The sequence below is a fragment of the Chaetodon trifascialis genome, chromosome 11, assembly GCF_039877785.1.
Source record: "Chaetodon trifascialis isolate fChaTrf1 chromosome 11, fChaTrf1.hap1, whole genome shotgun sequence".
In the NCBI taxonomy this organism is placed as follows: Eukaryota; Metazoa; Chordata; class Actinopteri; order Chaetodontiformes; family Chaetodontidae; genus Chaetodon; species Chaetodon trifascialis.
Window position 1 is genome coordinate 26,204,873 of NC_092066.1, and position 15,115 is coordinate 26,219,987.

The 15,115-nt window shown below is 39.3% G+C and overlaps 1 protein-coding gene across 1 annotated transcript; it reads left to right on the forward strand.

The window, feature by feature from the left end:
- Nucleotides 1-2,330: 2,330 nt before the first annotated feature.
- cahz (carbonic anhydrase) lies at nt 2,331-14,728 on the forward strand. Its single transcript, XM_070974657.1, has 7 exons — nt 2,331-3,010; nt 3,990-4,187; nt 5,459-5,577; nt 6,255-6,347; nt 6,553-6,615; nt 6,791-6,946; nt 12,654-14,728. The coding sequence occupies exons 1-7, from the start codon at nt 2,977-2,979 to the stop codon at nt 12,771-12,773; spliced, it is 783 nt and encodes a 260-aa protein (XP_070830758.1). The 5' UTR covers nt 2,331-2,976; the 3' UTR covers nt 12,774-14,728.
- Nucleotides 14,729-15,115: the final 387 nt, after the last annotated feature.

A 15,115-nucleotide genomic window follows, 5' to 3' on the forward strand; every position in this document is an offset into this window, starting at 1 on the left:
AGTTGGTATTGATTCATTTAAAAATGTCTACTACTGTGTTGCATTACGAGGTATGCATTGGAAAAACTGAACCAGAGAACACACATAATAGTTACTACATGATTATCACATTCTTCCAAATAGTCTGATGCCATAAGTTTGTTGAAACAACATAAACAGTGCAGCTAATTTGACTTCAATGATATAACACGTCATTATAAACAACCGTAATACTGAATTATTTATATCATCAAAAGGAGCGTCAATAAGATAGATCTGCTTCTTTGTAGTGTCAGTGGCTGTGAAGCAGCCCGGTTCATGAAGCAACCCAGTTGCCACCATGAATGTTGGCATATGTTGAAACGTTTCTGAAAGTTTTTTGAAGATTTAGTTTTTAATTTTTGTTGTGACCGCACTGTGGCAAAGGTTTGGTAAGGTCTAGGCACAAAAAACTTTTAGTTAGTTTAAGGAAAGACCTTGTTTTGGCTTAAAATACCCGAATTTGTTGCCACAAACATGGCTACAAAATGTCCTGATGTCTCCTTAAGAATAGCTGTCACACCACCACCACCACCACCACCACCTCCTCCTCCTGATGAGAAACACAGCTCACACACACTTGTCTGAAAAAGAATGACCACCCCTGGTCATTATTGTGAATATTGAATTGAGCAGATGGACTGATCTCCAAAAGTCATGACATTAAAGATGAAACCACATTTTAATCCAGACTAGTGCACTATTTTGGTTTTGTACCATTTTAGAGGGAAAAAAAGGAAAGGAGCAGCATGCAAAGGTTTGGGTACCCAAAAGGATTTGAGCTTTCATAACTTTTACCAAGGTCCCAGATCTTAAGTAGCTTTTTTAGAGCTATGGCTCAATCACATCATCATTAAGAAAGGCCAGATGATGCAAATTTCAAAGCTTCATAAATACTGTGAGCTCTCATCGATCAATCAGCACCGATGGGCTGCTCTAAGCAGCTCCATACTGTAGCACTCTTAAAATAGAACATTTTGGTCACAATGAGCATTAGTATGTTGAGAGAAAAAAGGGTATACAATTTCATGAAAAGAAATCGTCTCCAACTGTGAAGCACAGGGGTGGATCATTCATGTTTTGGCCTTGTGTTGCAGCCAGAGCCACAGGCAACATTTCACTGGTAGAGGGATGAATGGCTTCAATAGCAGGAAATTCTGGAAGCAAAAAGCTGAAGATGAAAAGAGGATGGCTTCCGCAGCAGGATAATTATCCTTAACACGCCTCAAAATCCACAATGGTCTACCTCAAGAGGCACAAGCTGAAGGTTTTTCCATGGCCTTCACAGTCCCCCGAGCTTCAAATTATTAAAAACCTGTCGATAGACTTCAAAAGGGCAGTGCATGCAAGACAGCGCAATAATCTCACTGAACTAGAACCCATTTACAAGAAAGCGAAAATCCCTAAACAAGAACTGAAAGACTCTCAGATGGCTACAAAAACCATTTACATGCTGTGATACAAAGGGGGTGTTTCCAAGTACTGACCATGCAGGCTGGGCTGCGTGAAGCTTAGTTGATTTGATCCTGCATACAGGGAGGTTACATTTCCTGATATGGCATCCAATAGTTCCCCTGCTGGTCTACTGAAAACCACCTGTGTGAGTTGTGGAGTTTTAGAGCCTCAACAACTCCAATTTTGGAATCTGGGAGCGCTAATGTCTTTAAGAAAAGCATGCCATATTGGTCTCTTGTTTGATAAGATGGGCTAAGAAATGCCATCATTTGGTATATGAAACTGTTTTTGAAATACCATTAAAGAAAAAAAAAAAACTATTTTATAATTCTAAATTCTATGAAATTGATTTTCAAGAGGCAACCATGTCTATATGAATGGATCAAGTAGATTGTCTGGGATTTTGTTCAGTGACAAAAAAAACATGCTGATTGGGTATTCTTTGTCTTTGTACTGTCAAATAATAGATAGAGTAAATTTAAAATACAATGTAGATTTGGATTTTTTTTTTCTCTTCTTTTTCTTATTTCTGTCACAAATGCTTCACATTTTCTATCCCAAAGTTGTTACATGTACTGTGACCCAGTGACAGTTCCTGTTCTGTTACCATGGATACAGTTGACTGCATCACTGTCTACTAATGAAAAGGTCTTATTTTGATTTCTATGAACAGCTTGGAGCATCATCAATATGAGATTTCAAGGTATGTATGTATGTATCAGAAACAGTGAGTCCTGCTAATTCCATACATGTATAATCTGTAACTCTTTTTTACAGGGTAAAGATGAATAGTAGTCAGTAAAACAGTTTGTACACTGAGAGTTGGGGTTGGGAGGTTAGTTTCAGGGTTCTTCTTCGGACCCCAAAACGGCTCTGTCCGGCCCTGCACAGACCCACAGGCATTCACATACTAAGCCGCATGCACCCTTCATAGAGCCGTCCTCCAGGAACCGAATAATCAGGATCAATGAAGGCTGGCAAGAGCTCAAAAGAAAATGTCGATTTCAGGATATTGCGTTAAAAATCCTCCCAGTGCTGCTCCAGGCATCGAACCTGTACTGATCCCGTTATTCCGCTGAGGGCAGCGCGGGGTGTTGCGGTGTGTGTGTGTGGATGGTGTGCGCGCATCAGGCACTAACCCATCTCTGCTACAGGAGGACAGACTCAGGGACAAAAATCCCAACCGAATTTCTGCAACAATCTCTGAAAATTCGGAGAAAAGGAGGAGTGGAGGGCAGGAGGCAGACGAGAGGAGAGGAGGTGGAGAGCTCCATGAGAGGCTGCACCGCTCTCCTCGTTGACCGGCCCGTGGAGGAGCCTGCAAGCCAAACCTACCGGTGAGAGGACTGAGAGCCTATATAAAGCCCAGCAGCGGCGTTTCAGCGGGTGTCTCTCATTAGATCACCATCGTTCGCGTCCTCTGCCGCTCTTCGACCTGCAGACTGACTTTGGATTATTCATTATTTGTGTAATATCAGAGACTAGCATACAGTAGGAGCAGCCATGTCTCACGGATGGGGATACGGACCAACCAACGGTGAGGATCTCACAGGCTCCAGTCATGTTTGATGTCCAGGTTTCTATGTAACAGGTTAAGAGCATGCTGCCCCTCTGTCAACTCAGTTTTGCATTGGTGCAGACGTTATATTGCAGTCACCAGTATACCATTCCTCAAGAACAACGTCAATATGGAATAATTACATTAGCACAGTAGCCTAATGAAGAACACTTCAGTTTTAAACTTGCTCCCTTGCGTTTACTAGGGAAACATTTGCACATTTTCAGAGTCTGCTGGCTGCAGCCCAGGTAGTTAGTTGATAGGATGAAGGGTACACGAAAAACATTTGACAAACCTTTACACTGTGAACTGTTGCTAGAGTTTAAACATCCCCACAGAACTGACAGCAGCTGAACTGGCTACAATACTAAAATGCTGCACATTAATGCATTAATAATTTCATGTGATTCATACATACATATAATTTTTACTTTACTATTAATGAATTACAAATTACAGTTATTTAATGTATCACGTGACGGACCGGAACATAGCCTCTATAAGGTAACATTAGTAAGGCTAGAAAATAGAATTATTTTCCTTGCTAGTGGTTAGATTTAAGGTACATTTATGATATTCCTTACTTAAATACAATTGTGAGGTACATGTACTTTACTTGACTATGCCTACTTCTATTTCATTTTGAATCTTCATTTTTGTAAACATAGCTTCAATACTACTGCAGTAGAAATAATACAATAATAATTAAGAAAGAGGCCATTCTGAATACTGACTTTTTTAAACTTTTGATATTTTAAGCGAAGTCTTAATCTGAAAATTCTCACGTACTTTTACTTACAGTGAGTCTTTTGCACTGTTGCATTGCTATTTTAAAGCTAGTGGAATTGCTTTAAAGGGGTTGATGTGGAAGTGCTGTACACACAGAACACAACAGAAGAGGACAAAACACTAAATGTGTTACTTGTTTATTTTTTTAATGAGTATTTATTATTTATAGGACCTGACAAATGGGGAGATAATTTTCCTGTCGCTAATGGGCCCAGACAGTCTCCCATCAACATTGTCCCTAAAGAGGCCCAATATGACTCATCTCTGAAGGCTCTGAAACTCAAGTATGATCCCTCCAACTCCATGGGCATTCTCAACAATGGACACTCTTTCCAGGTGGACTTTGTCGACGATACTGACAGCTCCAGTAAGCATCGCTCAGCTCCAAGTGTTAGACATAGAGCCACAAATAAGACATTTTTTCCTTTACGTGTGCACATGTACAGCTTTATTTCTGTACAGCCACACAAACTATACACCAAAAATGTATATTTGACCATGAAATAGTTAACATAAGATAAAATAATAATATAATAAACATAACATAGTATGATATGACTTTATCTGGACATTTTGTCTATGCCTCCATCCCTGCTGTATGTACTGTAGCAGATTAGAGTGTCTGATGATGTCAGTTAACCCTGACAAGCCTAGTCATAATCTGGAGGTCAACAGGATATCAGCATCACCTCACCCTGCTGCACTGACTCTGTTTATTCAACATTCATCCAGCAGTGCAAGTGATAAAAAACATATCAATATGAACTGAATATATTGCATATGAAAAATGTTATTTATAAGACACAAGGAAGGATTAAATAAAATGTGCACTCTCCGAGTGTGTTATGGGCCCCAAATATTGCCCCATTCCTTATCATTTCAAGCAGCTGTAACAGCTGTGTTTTCTAGAAATGAACTGAAAAACAAAAAATAAAATATGAGCAGCTATTTTCCAAGAATAACCATCATGACAGGCCAGACCAAGAGAGGTGCAACAAGATAGAGAGGCTAAAACTATGTTAAAGTGATAAGCCAAACAAAGGGATACTTCAGTAATTTAACATTGCACTGTCAAATTGACAGAGCTCCACGCTCAGGATGACATCATTTGTCCATACTCCTCCAATTGTTTTCACAAGATGAATAGTACTAACCATAAGCTTTACTAACAACTGACCAGTATGTGTTACATTTGATTATGATTCTATTACCCCTTTAAAAAGATGTCAGTGGTGGTTTTTCCGATTTTTCCACAGACAATCACTTGAAAGTAAAGTTTCACAGAACATGCTTCTCTGTGTTCTGTGCTTGAAATAAAGCACTTCTATACTATTTGAATTTGGATCTCTAAGAGATCTAGTGAAACCATGCTGATTACCACTGCAACAAAAGTTACACAGTTGGATAAAAAAAAAGGAGAATGTACATTTGAAATAGAATATAAACAAAAATGACATTAAACTGGAATAAAAATAAGTGATAAGAACATATGTATATGTACAACCATATGCAAGCCTCAACATGTTATACTATCTGTGTGATAACGTGCAGATTAGTGACTAGTATAGATGTACTTAATTGTTGATGCTGAATCTCCTGATTGCACATCTAATGATTCTGTTGTTTTGTTTGAACCAGCCCTGACTGGAGGTCCAATTTCTGGAACGTACCGTTTGAAGCAGTTTCATTTCCACTGGGGAGCCAGTGATGACAGAGGCTCTGAGCACACTGTCAACGGCATCAAGTTCCCATGTGAGGTACTGAAACTACTAGAGTTACCTGAATACAGATTAAGAGATCCTTACAACTACTACATACAGATCCTCAATAATTGTTGTGGAACAAAAAAAGTAGGATTTGTGGTGTTAATGGTGGTATCGTCCTGTCTTTGCCAAGAAGCTTAGGTAAAAAAAAAAAAAAAAGTAACAAATCTGTTTAGAATGTTTCTTATAATTTTTCATATACAGTATTTTCAAAATTACACTGATTTAGGAAGCGGACTGTGAGACAGGGGTGCAGCTACTCATAAAATGACAGTAGCCAATTAATCAGTGGATTGCGGAAAATGCATAAAAATTATTAAAAAATTGAAAAATAGCAGATAATGAAGGGACTTGGACTGGTAACCTCAGTATGTGTGTTATTCTGACTGTTGCCCAGCCATGAGGTGATGTAAGGACTGATCAGCGGGAAATCAGTAAGATAAAGCCCTCATTATCAGAGACGCACATCCCCTCTGTTCTCTCCCCCACCCAAACATTTTTGGATGTTTCATAATTGCACACAAAGACTTGCTGAATACAATACAGACTTGAAAACAATTGCATTTGACAGTCTGTCTAGATCACTGTGTCATTATGTTAACGTTTGGATAAGACACTGCCTAGCTTACAGTATGCCTTCAAAGAAAAACTTTGCCTCTTTTACTTGTTAGCTTCACCTGGTGCACTGGAACACTAAGTACCCCAGTTTTGGCGAGGCGGCCAGTCAGCCTGATGGACTTGCTGTGGTTGGAGTCTTTCTCAAGGTGAGTCATCAGTGATTCATCACTGACAATCCATCAGTTCGTGACTGCAATACAGAGTATGGATGGGAAAGTGCTTTAAGTGTTCATTCATGCTCTACATGGAACTATGTTAAATTAAGAGAAAATCCAAATGACGAGCCAAATGCTATATTTGATCAAATAAAGTACTGGGAATTATATTGTGTGTATCTGTGTTCTACTCCAGATTGGTGCTGCCAACCCCAAGATTCAGAAAGTTCTGGATGCTTTGGGTGCCATTAAGAACAAGGTAAAGACAGCTGTCCCAGAATTCACAAAATACAGCTTTGTGAGCTTTTTTTGTATGTCTTCATTCTGTCTCTGCAAAAAAATGTATACACTGGGAAAACAACTCAGTTAAAAATGAATAACAATTGCTTTCCTTTATTCTTTCTTCCTGCGCTCCCTCTCTTCCATGTTTACAGGGAAAGCAGACCACCTTTGCTAACTTTGATGCAAAGACTCTTCTTCCTAATTCTCTGGATTATTGGACCTATGATGGCTCTCTGACCACGCCCCCCCTGTTGGAGAGTGTCACCTGGATTGTCCTGAAGGAGCCAATCAGTGTCAGCCCTGCACAAGTACTTAACTTTCTTCACATATACTTTGTCCTTTTACCTACATAAAATCAAAATGAGTAAGAGAAAATACACAAAAACCTCAGACAAAGCTCCTGCACAGAAAATCAAAAAATCATTATTAAATTGAAAGCTTATGTTTCCTGACAATATTGCCTAAAAGAAGCATATATAGGGTGGCTAGAATCGGTCCAAGCACAGAACTTTGTGGAACTCTGTGACTAACTTAACATTGATATTAGCATACAAACTGGAATCAATCTGATAAGTAGGACTTAACCAGTGCAGTTCCTGTCATGCCATTTAATTGTTCCAGGCTCTGTCATAGGATGTGATGGTCAGTTGTATCAAATGCAGCACTAATTAGAAAGTCATTTGTAACTTTGATCAGTGCTGTTTCTGTGCTATGATGCACTCTAAATCCTGACTGGAAGTCCTCAAATAAACTATTATTGTTTAGAAAGTCACACTACTGGCAACTATTGGCAACTACTCTCTCAAGGATTTTAGAGAGAAAGTAGAGGTTGGATGTTCTGTTGGTCTACAGTCGGCTAAAACCCCTGGATCAAAAGTAGGCACTTTTTATTAGAGCTACTTTAAAGTGCTATGGCCTGTTGACAGCTAGACAGATTGATTATATCTGGTAAAGAAGAGCCAATTAAGGGTAAACCTTATTGAAGCAGCTTCTGTTTACACAGTCATATTGTGGGGCCAAAAAGCCAGGCTAGGGTAAGCTTAGGGTTAGGTTAAGTTTGGGTAAAGGGTAAGGGTTAGGCAAGATGTGCTTATGGTTACAGTTGGGTAGGTTTTCAAGAAATGAATATAAGTCTATGTAATGTCCCCAGAAATGATGCAAACGTGACACTCTCTCTCTCTCTCTCTCTCTCTCTCTCTCTCTCTCTCTCTCTCTCTCTCTCTCTCTATCTGTGTGTGTGTGTGTGTGTGTGTGTGTGTGCGCGTGCGCGTGTGTGCGCGCGTGCGCGTGTGTGTGTGTGCGTGTGTGTGTGTGTGCGTGTGTGTGTGTGTGCGCGTGTGTGCGCGCGTGCGTGTGTGTGTGTGTGCGTGTGTGCGTGTGTGTGTGTGTGTGTGTGTGTGTGTGTGTGTGTGTTTCTCATGAAAAAACTTAACTCTTAATTCTTAACTAATTCTATTAGAACAGTAAATTTTAACTGTTTAAGAAAAAATAAGAAAAAGAAACTTTTGGACTACTTGAGGCCACTGTGACATTTGTTTTATCAATCACTGTTTTGAGGTCAGAAGGTTGGTCTGTACTGTAAAACTGAATAAAGTATTGAGCTTTAGTTTGAGAGAGAAACAAGTGAACTGAAGCCGCAGCTGGATTACACACTAGATCAATTTCAAATATAGCAAGGAAGGTCATATGGGTGTTTCAGTGTAAGCATACAGTGCATGTGTCTATGTGCATAAACATGCACTCCGTGTGTATTTGTGGCACTCTGAAATGCAGACATTTTTCTTGGCAGTCCAATTGCTAGTTTGTGGGTTGGACATGCTGCCTCAGTACAGCTTTCTAATCGTGTAGTTTGGTGAGAATGAATTCTCCAGTGGAAAGTGAAGGTGTTCATCTTAAAATGAGAAATTAAAAGGCATGAAACGTTAAGCATCAGTGTCAAGAGTCGGAGAGAAACAAGAAACAGCCCATCAACAATTGCAAAATTAAGAGAGCTGACTATTTCTGTTTTGTTTAATAACTTGCAGACAGCAACTTCAGTTCATATGCTAAACTTCATTATGGCTGTACATATCAACTTCAACAGCTCTCCTAATTTAATTCCTCATAAGTCCCTTTTTGCTGCATTTCAAATGGCCTCATGCACTGTCAAGGCCAAGAGTGCAGAAGCCGTATCGTGCTTTAGAGCAGGGTGGGTCTTGCCTTGAGTACCTTGTGTGTCACTGAGATTACACTGACAGCTGGTATCTCCAGTGGGCAGTTTGCACTCTATCTCATTACATAATTATCACTGACTCACTGTACGTTCATGTGACATAGAACCCACATAGAGAGGCTCTTTCCTCGAAAGTCTTAACACCCAGTTTTCCCTCGTTAAACAAAGCCTAGATGTACAATTACAACATATGATTGTATAGAGAAAACTTGACTTTCTGCAGAAATGAATGCACTGATACACCGAAGTATAGCTTTGTACTTGAGCATTGCTGAGTGAGCCTCCTAAGGGAAATTAAATTCAAGCTCACCAGCTAGCTAAAGGCTAAATGACTGCTAGAGCAGTTGTTCTTTAGCTACGCTGCTGCTTTAGTTGTTGCACATACACACATTAACACACACACTGTTGTGTGTGTCAAGAGGGCTGTGTTTTGCATCACCATGTGCTCATGGGAGATAATCACCAGAGCAGGAGGTTGTGAGGTGACGAAGCAAGTGAAGCAGCTGATTGCATGAAATATCTCATTTTTGCTGGAAGGTAATTATTTAACATGATCCAGGTGATCACCGTTGCCTTCAGTCCCAGGTACTGCACAGTAGTCATGCAAATACTGCTGGACAGTTTTCTCTTATGCAAATCAAAGTGCACTTTGATTTGATCGACTGAGGATACAAGAGCTAATGGGAATATTTTGTCATTCTAGTTCCTATGCAGAGGCGGACAGAGTACACAACCTCACTACTTGAGTAAAAGTACAGATACTCCTTGTCAAATATTACTCCAATACAAGTAAAAGTAGCTTAGTCAAAATATTACTATTATATACTATACTAAGTATTTGCTTAAAAAATGACTTAAGTAAAAGTATTAAAAATATATATCAGGAAATACAGAAAAAGAAATTAGCATTATTGTCATTATACAACACACTGATGCGATTCTGCTACAGACATGTTTATTGCTCAAAAATAAATAAAGGCAAGAAGCCTCACAGCACAGACATTTATTGTAACATTCAGTGTATCCTTTTTTTTAGATTACTATTTTTAAATGAACAGCTTTGCCTCTAATGAAATAACAGATGTGAACATTCTCTCAAATTAAAATTAAACTCCCAAAAATTATCTGAATAATCCACATCAAAGACAGCCCCACCTCACTAACGCGCGCACGCATGCACGAATGCACGCATGCCACCTTGGACTCTTAGATATGAAGTGTATAAAAGAAAAGAACAGAAAGTCAACTTAATCATTCAACTGCACTGCGAGCGTCATATTTTTAAACCGTTTAAAAATAGAAACTATGATACTACAAGCGCAGACAATTATGTTTGAAATGTTCATCTGGAATTTAACATTAAGCTAGCTAGTTCTACTCACATACTGCGACAGGCTTTTTCAGGTTGGATGACGAGTTTTTGTAGGCCGTGATATAATTTGTTCGTGGTAAGCTCAACAAACATTTGAACTGAAACGAATCCGTTTTGGTGTCAACAATCTCAAACATAGGCTTGAGATAAGGCCACAGGTGCCTGGGGGGATTTTATCTAGCAGTTTCTTCCTCCATTTCTTCATTCATTTTCCTCCACATGCATCCACACCACCAATATTAAGTTTCGTTTCTCAGAAGCACAAAACGTTAACGTTTCTCAGAAGCGCAAAAGTAGCGAGTAACGAGAGCATCAATAGAAATGTAGTGGAGTAAAAAGTACAATATTTGTCCTTCAAATGTAGTGGAGTGAAAGTAAAAGTATCCCCCCAAAATAATACTCAAGTAAAGTACAGATACTCAAAAACTGTACTTAAGTACAGTACTCAAGTAAATTTACTTTGTTACTGTCCACCACTGTTCCTATGTGACACATACTCTATGTCCCATTTGCATTTGAAAAATGATTCTATTGCCACAGAAAATATTTACCTATGATTTGATGGCAAGTGTTGGATAACTGGTAAGTTGTATGTTGAAATCTAGTTGTTTTTGTTTTGTTTTTTTTGCGCTGTACACATAATCACACATTCTTTCTGCCAGAGCCTATTATGGTAATACAGATGATACACGTCCAGTATCATGCTTGTGTGTTTGGATAGGAAACATCAGTTCAGCTGAATTCTTCAGCCCCTCCCTACACATGGCCCTTCTGATATGCTGTATGGTGTATATGGTGGCTGACTGATGAACAGTAACATTATCTTAACCACGATAAACAGCAATACTGCAACTATGAACTGGCCTTTCCTCAAAGACCCACAGTCTCAGTGGGAGAGCCTCTCATAGGAGAGCTGCTGGCCCAGCCACAACATAGGTACCCACACAGCAACTCTTCTCTTCTCTGCTCGTGACTGTCCAAAAGCTACACTGAACTCCAGAGGAGACACAGAGAATCTGACAGTGGCTGTTGGTTGGTTGGCTCTGACTGTCCATGCTTCGCTGTGTGGTGATCAGACAGGGTCTCCTCAATCCCCACAGCCTGCTCAAAACCTTGCTAGATATTGCTGCATTGTGTCTCATGCTAATGTACATATCTAGGATGTTGTAAAATAACTAAGCACCTTGAGGCGAATTGTAATTTGTGATTTTGGGGTAAATAAAAACTGACTTAAATACTTGCTGCATGTACAAAGGCCATGATGTAGCGAATGTTTTTGCTAAATTTGGGAGGAAAGATATTCCTTTATCAATCCTTAATATGCCATTAATCACAATTATTAGGGAGAGCCACTTGTAATTATTTGTTCACTGATATAATTTCTATATAATATCTTTGGATATTAGAACTATGTTCAGTACTCTTATTAATCTGTAGCATCAACCCCCCACCACAGGAAAGGCAAAGTTCACCTGATGGTTTGTTGAGTTGAAGTAAAATTGCTTTGAAAAGGCAGAGAGGTGCAGCGTTGATTCTCCTCACCTCGCCTCACTGGAGCATGCTTGGGCTCTCTCAAGCGTGTTCCCATACGGTTCCCCGGCTGGAGTGGGCTGGCCTCCATGTCACTCTCTCCCTCCCTCCATGTCTTGCATCAAGCAGATAACATCTTCACACACCCCAAGTTGGTTGGGTGTGCCTTGTTTAGAGTGTCTTCAGTTCTACTTTACTTGTTGTACGATGAAGAAATGTTCAGGATGCCAGACAGGGCCATGCTGAACTGTGTGCTCAACAGGACCTGTCAGCCAGCCTTTCACAAACAGAGGGTTAAAAGAAAGACAAGATGATGGAGCCAAGAGAGTCAAGAGTGATCCTTGGGTTCCTTCTTCTGTTGTAGTGTTCTATAGTGGTCTGCTTCTGAAGTTCTACTGTTCTAAACTTTAACTTACTTTAATTTCTTTCTAAAGACTTAACAAAATTCAGTCAGAGTCAGAGTCCTGGTCAGAACCAATGTGTATCACCTCACGACTGTTTGCTCTGACATCAAACTGGCCTCCTTCAGTCCCGACAGGTGGCCAATTCTTACACATTGTTCATTTAAAACAAGTGCATCTCCACTCACATTACACCAGAAGTAGTTGAACTTTTCTCAGCTTTCCCTGCAGTGTTTGTGAGAACCTTTTAGTCTGATTAGGCAGATCCATCTTGTTGTTCATATTGATCATTGCAATAGATGCAGTGATTTGGAATTTACCTTAAACACCTCCCATCTATGTCATTCGGTAATCCTGCTGAGCTTATACAGGTGATGATGGAGTTATACAGTACATGTTGGACATGTGATATTTCGCATTTCCCATACAATGTCACTCAGTTCATGGAAATCAGGCATTAATGATGTTTTTCTTTCTCCCTGTCTCTACTTCCTCATCAGATGGCCATGTTCCGCAGCCTTATGTTCAGTGGAGAAGGAGAAGCTCCATGCAACATGGTGGACAACTACCGGCCTCCTCAGCCTCTGAAGGGCCGTCAGGTCCGCGCTTCCTTCAAATAAATGCTGCTTCATCTTCATAGCCGTCTTACCCCTTTGCTTATCCTTCCCTCCTTTCCCAAACCTTCTTAATCCCACTGCTTTCCACATACCTCTTTGCTTATATTAGCTTATATTAGCCCTATTGACATCAACTTTATAAGTAAAGACTTATCTGCTTATGCTTCCTGCAACATAGACAACCTGGTTTTATCTTGAATAAAATAACTTTAAAAGTGATTTTTATGCTTTGACAACATTGAGACATAGGCCCCAATTACATTTGTCATTTCAAGTGTGTCACATCCAGATAACAGCCTGATGATATGTAAGACACTTTCATTTACATATGAATGAAATATAGGCCTATTTATGAACTGCATGTGAGAATAAAGTTTTATTGTCTTCATGGCTCTAATCACGCCTCACCAATACAGACGAGGGGCAGTGCCAAGGAGGGGAGTGCTGCCCGATCACCAGTACGCAGACAATGAGTGGCATCTGAACCTCCTCCAGAGGTGGCTTTAACAGTCCATCTTGACCGTCTCTTGGATGTGTTTACTTTTTTGAAAACAAATAGTTTTCAGATCCACCCAAGACACTTGAAGTGACTAAGTGTACATGGGGTCATAGATTGTGCAGGCATAAAATGTACTTATAGAACATAAAATATACATTTTCCTCTCGATCTGACACAGGCTTAGCACAAATAGAGGTAGCCTAGGAATTTTAATCTATGCCAGCTAAGACAGGGACCAAGGGACTAGTGATCTAATGAAATTGTCACAACTCTGAACAATGGGACATAAATTGTGAGCCCCCATCTCCTCATTTTGTCTGTAATATATGATGTATCCCATTTTCTCTGGCATACTTATTTTCTTAGAGTGTACTGATGTGTGCCAAGGCAGTCTGTTTGTCATATACAAAATATACTCAAAACAGAACTTCAAATATTCTAAAAGTAGAGGTATGTTTTTGTCATTGTAGAAAAATTCAATAAATGTGAATTTCAATCAACAGCAATATACATTTTATTAGCATTAGTGCATTGAAGTAAAAACAAAAAGAGAGACTACTTAGGCACCTGCATATTATGGGATCACGTGTGCTATACTACAATTGAAAAGCACACCTTGCCCAACCGAGGTGGATGGAGACCTAACGTGCATGCAGGGATATTTAGCAAAATAATAATAATAATTCCTTCATCCTTTAAAAATAATTTGCTTGTTTATTTTATTGTTATATCCTTGTTGGAACATGAAAGCCTTTATCAACTTCTTGAAGCTTCTTTCTGTGCATATCATTGTGTTGTGAATTGTGCTGCAGACAGCTTCTCAGATTGTTAATGTAAATGCTTTTATTGATGCCTCATTTTGTCATTTTGTGACAAAGTTATCATACTTTCAGTGGTAACTAATTAGTTGTGCAACTGCTACTTCTATGCAAGTTGATTTTTAAACATAATCATGATGGTAACTTTGGAATGTGCAATGTTCTATGTTGTGAAGGACAGCCTTACCCAGTATTGGCTGATGATACAGGCCATGTCCATGCTAATGCATGCAAATGAAAATGTGTCATTTTTTTCCTCTATGTTGGGCTTCCATTCATTTTGGGTCAATGGAGCTTTTCTGCAAAAATTACTCAGAACCCCTCTGACACATCTGCATTGCTGTGGTCATGGCTTTGGCCAACTCATATTAGTCATGACAACTGAACTACCTATCACCACAGTGCATTATACATTGTCCTCAAGACTTGTGTAGGACAGAGCTGTTATGTTAGAAATAACTCAAAATGAATTAATGACTATATACATTAACACAAGCTACAGTATCAACATGCAGTAGTCAAAGATTGTCTCATTCTATCACTATAGCTTACTTTGTCAGTAATGTCTGCAGTCGTTAGTTTAACTAAATGGAGATCACTGGTGGGTATTCATAAGAGACCAGCACAATGTGACTTTTTAGCTTTTATATCAATGTTATAAAAGACTTAATTTTCTATCTTCTCTCAGTGTGGCTATTGTGAAACAGCTGCAATGATTTAAAGTGTATCATTCGAAACTGCTGTCAGATTACAGATAGAAAAATGTTTTGTGTGAATCCATCATGTCATTAATGGAAAATAATTTTTATCAATAAAAACTCATGACATAAAGATGTCTCAAATTTTCATTTTTTTCCTACAACTCCTAAACACATGTGAACATTCGTTGATATTCAAACTTCAGGAGTACCCGACATTTGTCTTGTGATTCCTTTTGCTGCCATGCCATCATAAGGCTGCCTTTTCTCTTTAGAGTGAGATGTCTTAACTGTATCACAGATGGTGAATAACAATGGTGATCCTCTGAC